At 39.1% G+C, this 12,074-nt stretch overlaps 1 protein-coding gene across 3 annotated transcripts in view; it reads left to right on the top strand.

Moving 5' to 3' along the window:
* NCAM2 (neural cell adhesion molecule 2) overlaps positions 1-12,074 on the top strand; it is a 573,274-nt gene that overhangs the window by 317,024 nt on the left and 244,176 nt on the right. For all 3 annotated transcript variants that reach the window (XM_084617433.1, XM_084617431.1, XM_084617432.1), the window contains exons 3-4: positions 495-701; positions 4,627-4,770. In XM_084617433.1, the coding sequence (XP_084473559.1) occupies positions 495-701; positions 4,627-4,770 (351 nt within the window). The remainder of the gene's footprint in view (positions 1-494; positions 702-4,626; positions 4,771-12,074) is intronic.

Here is a 12,074-nt window from a genome sequence, read left to right as displayed (position 1 = left end):
AAAAAAATCAGTAGAGCAAATAAAAAGGGGGGGGGTTCTGTTTTCTTTCCTCTTTTTTTTTTTTTAAATTTGAACATTGGCTGGGACCTAAGTAGGACAAATTTGCTAGTACTTGAATATTAGAGTATGTCATGGAGGAGGGAAAGGTCTCTGATTTTGGTCTTTGAATCTTGTAAAAAGTTTGTTCGGATTTTGGGCAAAGGTTTGATCCAAATCTTTTATTTCTAAAATACCCACAGATAGCCCAAATAGTTACTGGATAATGTAATTTTTGCTATCTGGCTCAGCTGGATGTATAAACATTTTCCTAATTCTTATTAATAGCTCAAAATAGTTAAATTATGGCCATCAGACTTGCTGGTTTCTCTTTTGTCTGTCTTATAACTTGTGTTTCTCCTACAGACAAGGCAAGCTGGATATTGCAAAGAAAGAACTCAACTGAATGTTACTTAGTGTCTATAGCTGAACTTTACTTTTTACATTGCTTTTTTTAGCGATTGGGGAGCCAGACAATATAGATTGGTACAATCCACAAGGAGAGAAGATTGTGTCTAGTCAAAGAGTGGTCATTCAAAAAGAAGGTGTTAGATCACGGCTAACCATTTACAATGCAAATGTAGAAGATGCTGGGATATATCGGTGTCAAGCAACTGATGCAAAAGGACAGACTCAAGAAGCTACTGTTGTTTTGGAAATTTATCGTAAGTGAAACATAAAGGAAAAACTAACAATAAAAAGAGAGGATCTATTTTGAATTCCATTTGCTATACAGAAAATTAACACTAAATTAATATATACCCCTTCTCTATAAATCTAATTTTAGGAGCAATAGATTGTATCTGTTGCAGTCAAGCATATATACTGTGAAAAAGACTTGAATGGAATTGATATCCAGAGTACATTAATCCAGTATGCTATAGCATCAGTTACCTGATGTCTTGAAATACAAAGTCTTATCATGAGGATGCACCATATATACCTCTCTATCATGAAAAGGACAAAATGTGTTTGTGAGGGAGATAGATCTGCACCAAAATAAATCCTCTTACAATAGTCAAATTGTGCATTGATTTGGAGTGCAAGAGACACAACATATACAGTTTAAAAGAGTTTGCAATGGCTTTTATGTTATTTTTTTTCCTGTTCTTGGTTGTATAAGGACTTATGTGACATAAAATCCTATATGTGATGAGGTATAAATATTTATAAACCACCAAAGTACTATTATTTTTAAAATAGAGTTAAACAATTAATGGAGGATTATTTCTTCAAATGTAAATATACTGCATGATGCAAAATGAATATGTAAAAGCATCCTACAGAAGTTTTAGAATCATAGAATCATAGAATATCAGGGTTGGAAGGGACCTCAGAAGGTCATCTAGTCTAACCCCCTGCTCAAAGCAGGACCAATCCCCAATTAAATCATCACAGCCAGGGCTTTGTCAAGCCTGACCTTAAAAACTTCTAAGGAAGGAGATTCTACCACCTCCCTAGGTAACGCATTCCAGTGTTTCACCACCCTTCTAGTGAAAAAGTTTTTCCTAATATCCAACCTAAACCTCCCCCACTGCAACTTGAGACCATTACTCCTTGTCCTGTCCTCTTCTACCACTGAGAATAGTCTAGAACCATCCTCTCTAGAACCACCTCTCAGGTAGTTGAAAGCAGCTATCAAATCCCCCCTCATTCTTCTCTTCTGCAGACTAAACAATCCCAGTTCCCTCAGCATCTCCTCAGAACTCATGTGTTCCAGCAGGAGAGTGAATTTGTGTGGGGGGGTGGAGGGTGAGAAAACCTGGATTTGTGCTGGAAATCACTTTAGATAAGCTATTACCAGCAGGACAGTGGGGTGGGAATAGGTATTGTTTCATATTCTCTGTGTATATATAAAGCCTGCTGCAGTTTCCACGATATGCATCTGAGGAAGTGAGCTGTAGCTCACGAAAGCTTATGCTCTAATAAATTGGTTAGTCTCTAAGGTGCCACAAGTCCTCCTTTTCTTTTTGCTAATCATTTTTGTTGCCCTTCGCTGGTCTATCTCCAATTTATCCACATCCTTCTTGTAGTGTGGGGCCCAAAACTGGACACAGTACTCCAGATGAGGCCTCACCAATGTCGAATAGAGGGGAATGATCACGTCCCTCGATCTGCTCGCTATGCCCCTACTTATACATCCCAAAATGCCATTGGCCTTCTTGGCAACAAGGGCACACTGCTGACTCATATCCAGCTTCTCATCCACTGTCACCCCTAGGTCCTTTTCCGCAGAACTGCTGCCTAGCCATTCGGTCCCTAGTCTTTTGTCAAGTTGTAATTGACATCACTTTAAAAAGTACGGAATATTGAACTGAATTCTTTACATCAATTAGATCAATCAGAATTCTTTACTTCAATGCAAAATACATAATACAGAAGAGGCTTAAGGCTAACACAAAACCAAAAAGAGGGGCCATACTGTGCCATTAGTATTTAAGCAGAATTCCTTATTGATTTGAATGGTGACTTTTGCATAAATATTCATGGCAGGATATGGTTCATGGTCAGGCCAAGACTTATGAACTGAAATGTGCCAGGTAAATGCAAGATAAAATCTTAAAGTACTGCAGCTTTAACAGTGCAGCAGATATCAAATGATAGATAATTTTAAAAATAAATGTTATTGATAAAACCACATGTTTGTGCACTACACATATGCAGTGAGTTGCATCGACAGAGGATGTGTCACTGAGAAGCAGTTTCCTCCAGAGCTCGTCTTAGGTCTGTACAGTTCCACAGTAGTGCCTAAAGAAGGTGGTGGATTAAAAGCCACAGTGTAGCTGTTGAGCTATCCTGCAATAACAGCTAAAATTATGCAACCCTTACTCACACAACTGAATACTTACTTATGGTATTACCTCCCCAAATATTCAGAAATCAGATCTCCAAAAAATGGGTCTTATTGGCTAAAAAAAAATCACAATTTAAAAATAATCAGGTTTCTTATTATTTGCCTTTTGGGTTTTGAGCCAGTTGATGATGTCAGGCTTTTCTCCACAACATGATAGCTAGAAAGTCGTCCCCCACACTACTCCTCCCCCATGAAAACTGAAATTCTCACAATCACTTGCCTTCAGCAGCCGGGACTTGAAGAAAAACACCAAATAATTGAGTCAACAAGGCTACTCACTGGAGTAATTAATGCTCACAATATGAGTAAGAGTTCCACAGTTGAGCCCAAAAATGTTGAAAGCAAGAAGTAAGTAAGAAATTATTTTGTATATTCAAACGGAAGAGATTACTTCAAAGATCCTTATGGCACTATCCCACATGTCAGTCTCATAAACGAACTAGGGACATCTGGTCTAGAGGAAATTACTATAAGGTGGATGCATAACATGTTGAAATACCATACTCAAAGACTAGGTATTAAGGGGTTGCTATAAAAATGGGAGGCCATATTTAATGGAGTCCCATTAATCAATCTTTTAATTAATGACTTGGATAATGGAGTGGACATATTGCATATAACATTTCTGGATGACACCAAGATGGGAGGGATTGCAAGCACTGCGGAGGACAGGGTTAGAATTCAAAATTATCTTGATTAATTGGAGAATCTGTCTGAAATCAACAAGATGAGAGTCAATAATGACAAGTGCAAAACACTACACTTAGGAAGGAGAAATCAAATGCACAAATAGAAACTGGGGAATAACTAGCTAGGCGGTAGTTCTATGAGCCAACAATACAATGTATTTGCAAAAAAACCATAAGCTAATATCATTCTGTGACATATTAATAGGAGTGTTCTACTAAACACAAGGGAGGTAATTATACCACTCTACTCTGCACTGGTGGGGACTCAGCTGGACTATTATGTCCAGTTTTGGACACCATGCTTTAAGGAAAAAGTGGACACACTGGAGAAAGTCTACAGAAGAACAAAAAACATTTTAAAGGGGGTTTAGAAAACCTGTCATGTCAGGAAGGGTTAACAAACCTGGGCATGTTTAGTCCTGGGAAAAGAACACTGATGGGGGACCTCATAGTCTTCAAATATGTTAAGGGCTCTTGTAAGGCGGATGGTAACCAATTGTTCTTCAAGTCCACAGAAACTAGGTGAAGTAATGGTCTTAGTTTGCAGCATAGGAGATTTAGGTTAGATATCAGGAGAATTTTTTCTAACTGGAAGGATACTTCAGTACTGGAATTGGTTACGTAATTGGAGGTTGTGTAATCTCTTTCATTGATGGTTTTAAAGAACAGGTTGGACAAACATCAGTAAGGGATGATCTTATTTGGTGCTGCCTAAGAGGGAGTGGTGGTGGAATGGACTAGATAATCTCTTGAGCTCCCTTGTGCTCCCTTCCAGCCCTACATTTTTTATGATTCTAAGATATTATGCAATTATTTCTCAATGGAAATAGTGGAATTCTCATTACCAGGAACATTTATGCCTAGGCTGGCCAAAGCCATAGATAATACACTGGAACAGTCCTCTGCTGCACTCAGAGAAAAAATGAACTAGCTTTCACATCTCTAATTTCTATGATTTCTTGCTGTATTCAGAGTAACTGTGCATGTAACTTGTATTGCTAAACAAAACAGGAAACGCTTGTTAAATTCAGTTTTCTTTCTTTTTAGAAAAGCTCACTTTCCGAGACATAATAACACCACAAGAATTCAGACAAGGAGAAGATGCTGAAGTGATTTGTCATGTTACTAGTTCACCTGCACCTGTTGTCAGCTGGTTGTATCGAAATGAGGAAGTCACAACTATTGCTGACAGTTAGTATTTTGGTAACTCTTTAGGTTATATGTTCTAATTATATATTAAAATATTATTTAAAAGAAGATATATCAAAACTGTAATGTGGGATAGCAGTGAAGAATTCCTAAGCATAAACTTTAATTTTACCTTTGGATGTGGTAGATTCTCCATCACTTGAAGCTTTAAATCAAGAATAGATATCTTACTGAAGAGTATGCTTTCAGTTTCACTTTGGTTTCATATTAACCCAATAAGCTTAAAGCAAAATTCAGCCAAGGACTGTCAGCCCATTTGTGAGCAATTTTTCATATGAGTAGTCCCACTGAAGCCAATAGAGCTACCTGAGCGAGTGAGTTCTCACCAACATGTTTAAGGATTGTACAGTTGGGTCTATAGAGTTGTGTATGATTTTCATTCCAAACCATAAACCCTGGATCATCTTCTCTTCCCCATGCCTGTTGTTCTCATGGGATGTGGTATACTAGTGGCCTTCAGTATCCACTACACACACTAGTGATGTCTTTAGGAGGCAATTGACTGTCCCAATACAGCTTCTTATGACTTTGTGGGGCAACACAATTATTATGTACCTCACAATGCACAGAAAACATCTTTGGAGAGCTATCTGCCTACCTGCCTATCCTCTCACAGCTTTGGCATTAAATGGACTAAAATGCAAGGTTGAGTTTGTACATTCCTCATGCTGGTCATTAAGATATGTTTTTTCATATTCTTTTTAATTCAAAATGAAATTAAAGTTTATTTAGTGACATGAAAGTATGGAACTGTAGCATCTCTAAGGTACGATTACAGCCAAAGAAGAGCAGATTTAATAAACCTATTAGGCTTTTTATTGTAAAGCTGAAAAATCACTTATTTGGGTGCTTTCAGATTCATGTGTGAACCTTCATGGTACAAAAGCCAGGCAGAGATTTAATTGGATTTGCTACTTACATACTGTGTTTAATCTCTGTCGTTACCCACATAGTCACATGTGCAGAATTCATGGTGAAAGAGTTACCTGTAGAAGAGCAATGCAACTTTTTTATATATAATTGAATTGTTAAAGAAGGTAGGGGTTAAGGGATTTTGGAAACAAACAGTAGCTGAACAATTAAGCAAGCGGTCTTTTTGTCAGTGTTACAGTTTAAAGCCTACAAATGTGAGATTTTCTCCTAAAGATCAGGGATACTCCACAGTATGTTAATTTAATTTGCTTTTGCACTTCTAGTTCTTGTTCTGGTTACCAATCAACCCTGTTTTAGAAGATTTAATCATAAAAAGAAAATCTTGAAATTTTTTTTCTTAAGATCATGCATTTTAAATTAATCTGAATTTTTAAAATATTTCCAGTGTGCCATGCTGCATTTCATAATGTAATTTTGAGTTTGTTTAATTTTCTTTTAAGATGTGACAGGACATAAAGCTGTTTAGCTGTTTGAGCCAGACAGATATAAAATGTTAGGATTTTAAACAGTATATGGTTGAAAAACGGATTAAAGAAAAACAGAAAAAAATGTTGTTCCTTTATCCCCTGATCTTGCATTGAGAACTCCTAGCACAGACTGCTATGCCCATACAAATCCCCATTAAAATTCAAAGGGATTCTGCAAGGACCTAAGATAGCAGCTCCTGCTGTAGGAATTGGGGCTTTAAATAGTATATAGCTAGAAGAGTTTGAGCTGTGTGAGTGTTCACAGTATCACCTGGACATACTACCATGGATGGTGGAGAAGAGATTATTCTCTAGTAACCAATTGATCATTATTTCTACAGTATATAATACTTAAATTCATTAAATGTTATGTGTACAAGAAGATTAGTTTATTATAGAGATAAATATTCATTATTTTAATTGTCTTTTTCATTTTTTTGTTTATAGAAAGCTTAAAATGTAGAATAATTTGACATCTGCTGTTGAAAGGATAATTTCCAGTTATATTATGCAGCTTTTTATTGTGCACTGGGAAGCAGCTTCCATTTAAAATCTTTTTTAGCACCTGCATTGTGGAGAGATACACTGTGATTGGCTTTTTAGTTATAAAGTGAAAATATTTCTGCTATATGTGACAAAGTGAATAAACCTCTCGGATATGATTTAGCACAATTAACTATGATTATTTAGGCTGTACAAAGTCTTGGCAGTTCCTAATGCTTGAATGTGCTATCCACACAGGAGACTGATCTGCTTACCAGAAAGGAAGGTTGTTTACTGAATCAGAAGTGAACATTTAAAGCAGGGGTCTCAAATTCAATTTACCTTAGGGCCAGTCCCAGTCATAGAATCATAGAATATCAGGGTTGGAAGGGACCTCCTGAGGGGATTGAGGGGTCCTCAAAGCAGGACCGATCCCCGACTAAATCATCCCAGCCAGGGTTTTGTCCAGCCTGACCTTAAAAACTTCTAGGGAAGGATATTCCACCACCTCCCTAGGTAATGCATTCCAGTGTTTCACCACCCTCATAGTGAAAAAGTTTTTCCTAATATCCAACCTAAATCTCCCCCACTGAAACTTGAGACCATTACTCCTTGTTCTGTCATCTGCTACCACTGAGAACAGTCTAGAGCCATCCTCTTTGGAACCCCCTTTCAGGTAGTTGATAATGTCACTGAAGATAGTGTTCAGAAAAGAAAACATTTATATTGTATTTTTTATTTTGAATTTCTCAGAAATAATAAAACTACCATATAACTTTATACAATTCTTCGCCTGCCAGAGAGTTTTTAGTGTTTGCCAGACACCTGGCAATGCTTCAGTTCTGTCAGTTTGTTGACATTTGACTTCAGTGATTGGGCAGTTGAAAAAAGTGAGGCTGCCTCCATGGCTGACTCTGCCCAGCAACTAGTGATGGTATCTCTATCCCTCTCCCCAGCCAATGGGAGCTGCAGGGGCCGGCACCTGCAGCAGACATTGCCAGCAATGTGTCTGCATGCGTCTCTCCTCTGCGGGCGACAGTGGGGAGGTGCTCAGGCCGCAGAAGGCCCGCGGGCCGGGACTTTGAGACCCCTGATTTAAAAAATTGTTCCACAAGGAAGTGTAGAGCTGACTGGGAATGGCAACTCCTAATTCTAAAGTAGTTTTAATTCTCCCCCCAGAGCCAAACTCCTAGACATCTGTTCATTCCCGACACCGATAGTCCTTCTCCTGTTTATCTATGAAGGGAGGGAATGAGGGACAGAGGGGTCAGCTTTCCATCATCCTTTGACCAAGGAAATTAAATAAAATTACTGAGGAGACCATGACCTTGGAAAGAGCCCACGCTCTTTTAAAAGATTCTTTCTTGACTTGATGTTGTATCTTTAAAGTTGGATGTAAGAGCTCAATAGCTCAATGGAATGTAGAACTCTCTGAGCATGTTCTGTAGAGTTCCTGTAATGTCAGCCTCAAAAGCTTAATTGTCATGAATCACAATTCCATTGTGCAGGCGCCAAGGGCCTGGTACTAGAGATGAAGGTGGCCTGCAACTGTTTTTTATAGATCACACCTTGTTCTGTTCACCAAGACAGTGATTTGCTCTTTATTTTTGCACAGCAGTATTGCTGCATAAGTAGTTAAGCACACTGCCCACTCCATAGTGCCTATCACAAATACTGCAAGGCTATATGGAGGCATTCAGGTCTCTGGGACTGATTGGAGTCAGCCACAAGAGGAACTAACTACCAAGGGCTAGTCTGAACATCACCTGCACGAATCTTTCTATTCAACAGTCTGGTGCTCAATTGCATAGTTTTGTCATACATGCAGTTACCACTTGCTGGATATGACATTGTTGTAAGGTTCAGGATTACTGTATGTAAACGTTGTTTTGGTCTACATCATAGCTGATTGCGGAGATATTGTACTGAAGGTGTACTGGTGTATACTTCACCCCTGTCATGTATTGTGGTGTGCTGTTATGTTATATATTTTCCTTTTTGTCTGGTTCCTTTGGGGTTTTTTTTCTGATCATTTCAATGTGGGGTGTAACTCTCTTCAAAACCATCACAATTTACATCTGTAAGCGATTCTTCAGACTGTTAGAATTACAGGTGTGCAAACCATTCCAAGTTCAGTGCAAAAAAAGTTTGCAGACTTTTTTTGTGGAAACTGGTTCGTATGGTTTTTCAACCCATTCATACTTCTTCATACAGGATCACTGCTTCACAAAACATGAAACAGGAAGTAGGCGTGCGTCCTGATGTTACAACACAAGTCTTATTTCAGTGAGGAAAACTTCTCCTTTTAAAAGTATGATAAACATGGTGCATGAGCCAAAATATAAAATAATAAGATAGTGCCTAATAACGGGCCAGTTACGGGAGAAATATAAGGGCCTGCTTCAGGAACATAATCTAAGGGACTAGGCCTGATACAACAAGACAACTTTGATTTCAAGAGATTTTCCCAATCAGAAATCTAGATATTAATATGGGAGCCAGTATATAAAATATAAGGAAAAATTTCCAATAACGGTGGAATTACAAGTATACTAGGACTCTGCTTTCTAAGGTTCTTCCCCTGACATTTCAAGATAGATTATGATGACTTTATTTTTTTATCAAAAATCTTAAACAAACTACAGCCTCTCTCATTCTGAGATTACAAATGAAAAATACTTCTACTGAACTGGGCTGACCCTATTGGACTGATCATATTGGATAGGCTCAACCAATTTAGGGCCACTGAAGAAATGCCATGTGATTTGCACCCGATGACCTATCTCAGTGATCTTGACTCAAATTACATTATGAATGCCATAAAGTGAACCAATAAACAGAGAGGAGGGTTGAGGTTATAAAAAGCTTCTGCTGATAGCTTGAAGAAACAACATTTATGAAAGCCATCACTGTTTCCTGGAAACAAGCTGAACACAGACCCATGATGGTTTTGAGTATTTTCCTGATTTAAATCAAGAGTTTACACACCTCTAATTAGAACTGTGCAGCTATGGGAAGGAAAATGGTGCATTCTTGTGTGCACTCTGGGTGAAATTAATCCTGATACAGAGAGCCTGCATAAGTCCTTTTAAGGGGGAGTTTAATGGTGCATTGAGCTTGTGTTGGCTGCCATCACAGAAGTGAATTTTACCCTTTCTCTGAAAAACTACTGTACTCAAGGTGGGCTGGCAGCTGCTTTCAGGCCCTGCCTCTAAAAGGAAATTTTAGGGTGGGGCAGGGAGGGGGGGACCATAAATCACTCATACTACCATTGTTTCAGCTGCATCAGTGGCAGAACTGGTGGAAGCCCTAATGGTTTCAAGTACTTCCAGCATTTTGTCCTCAGCAAGTTTTTCATGGAGGTGCCTTGCTAGCTCTCCAGCACGTTTTTGTGTAGGCTTCATGCTTGTCTACTGATTAGCTATGGGTATTCACATCCTGCTTTGGGTATGCCTGTACTGCAGTACAAGACCCGTGGCTGGCCCAGGTCAGTTGACTCAGGCTCATGGAGCTTAGGCTGTGGGGCTATAAAATTACAATGTAGACATTTGGGATCAGGCCAGACTTTGGGTTCTGGGATCATGTGAGTGGGGAGAGTCTGAAAGCCCAGGCTCCAGCCTGAGTCCAAACATCTATACTGCACTTTTATAGCCTATTAGCCCGAGCCCTGTGAGCTGAAGTCAGCTGTCCTGGAGCAGCTTTAAGTTTTTAATTGCAGTATAGACATACTCTTAGTGTCCTAGGCCAGTATTTCCCAAACTTGGGACGCCGCTTGTTCAGGGAAAGCCCCATTGGGGCCCAGCTGGTTTGTTTACCTGCTGCGTCCGCAGGTTCGGCCGATCGCGGCTCCCATTGGCCGCGGTTTGCTGTGCGTGCCCAATGGGGGCTGCTAGAAGTGGCGCGGGCCAAGGGAAAGCCCACCAGGGGTTTTCCCTGAACAAGTGGAGTCCCAAGTTTGGGAAACACTGTCCTAGGCTATAGTGAATGTTGTTGACTGTCGTGTGTGATGAGCTGGCATTGTCTGGTAGCTGTTAACTGCCCACATCCATTGACTGTGATCCCCTTACAAAAGCATACAGTTTATATATTTGTGAACCTATGGGTATATCATATATAGTACTTTATGGGATGTATCATAAATTAGTACTTGTATAAACATGGTGTCCGCTAGAGCGGTTGGATGCTCTGAACTTTGCTCTGAGCATACTATTATTTATGTGAATCACGTTATCCAGGCCTAATGCATGACTGCAAAGCTTCAGGTGAGTTTACTGGTTCAGCCTGACTTTACATAATTACTATGCAAGGTAGATAACAATTCTTTTAAATATTTGGTGTTATGTCTTGAAAGGCAGTAATTCCTTCCACCTCTATCAGTGGATACGTCATACAGAGTGGTGTGTGGCTTTTCTGAGAAATCATTTCAATTCACTTTCCACTCTTTTTCAACTTTCCGATAGGTATTGTATGTGCTGTGTATTAATCTGTCTGCCTAAATGCTAGTATGTAGTATGGGATGTAGAAAGAGCTTTGTTCATCTGATCAACCCAATTTACTCATAAGAATTTCTCCTGTTATTATACACACATTTCTCCAGTCTATCCCATGACAAGATTAGGGTATTTATGGTGTTCCGAGTCACCCAACGTTAGAGTTCATTTTCATTTCATTTTCTTTGATGAAATTGAAATAGCCTCCTTAGCTGAAAAGGCCTGGTAGTTGACAGAACATCCAGCCAGCAGGGATGAAGCTTTTCTTATATTAAATTAATCCTCTGAACAGCACTTTCCAAATGTTTGAAAATGTACATTTTTTATGATCTAAGAATTGTGTTTCAACAAATAAAAAGCTAACAAAAGTTTAAAGAGAGAAATTATCTCCCTTTCCCCCCCCCACCCCCCCCCACACACCTTTTGAAAGAGAGAACATTTTGAAGGGTGACTGTCAGAGGATCACACCAGGAAATGGGTTTTACTTCTAGGTGTATTGGATTGTGACTTTTATTGATTTGAAAATCAGTGATTAGATCTTAACGGCCAGTGTCTTTCTTCATGATATACTTAGAACTCGACAAAGGGAGTGGAGCACCAGGACCCCAGTTCAGCAAATCCCTTAAGCACATGCTTAAATTTAAACACCTGGTTAAGTGTTTTGCTGAGTTGAGGCCCATGTATACAGTAACCACAAGAATCACATATAGTGACCTAAGGAGGAATATGTCTCTCAAAAGGTATAAGCTGATAATGGCTGATTTAGACTGAGGGACTTGAAAAATTAAATCCATCTGCCTCTTATATCTGCACCTCTTATAGGGTGCTACGAGTGGTGACTCTGATCCAAGAAAACACTTAAGTGCATGCTTAGGCCCAATTCAGCAAAGCACTTAAGCTATGTAACTTGGAA

The sequence above is a fragment of the Lepidochelys olivacea genome (assembly GCF_965140295.1).
Source record: "Lepidochelys olivacea isolate rLepOli2 genome assembly, chromosome: 1".
Classification (NCBI taxonomy): domain Eukaryota; kingdom Metazoa; phylum Chordata; order Testudines; family Cheloniidae; genus Lepidochelys; species Lepidochelys olivacea.
The sequence above is the reverse complement of the archived record's forward strand: the minus strand, read 5'-3'. Positions and strand labels throughout refer to the sequence as shown.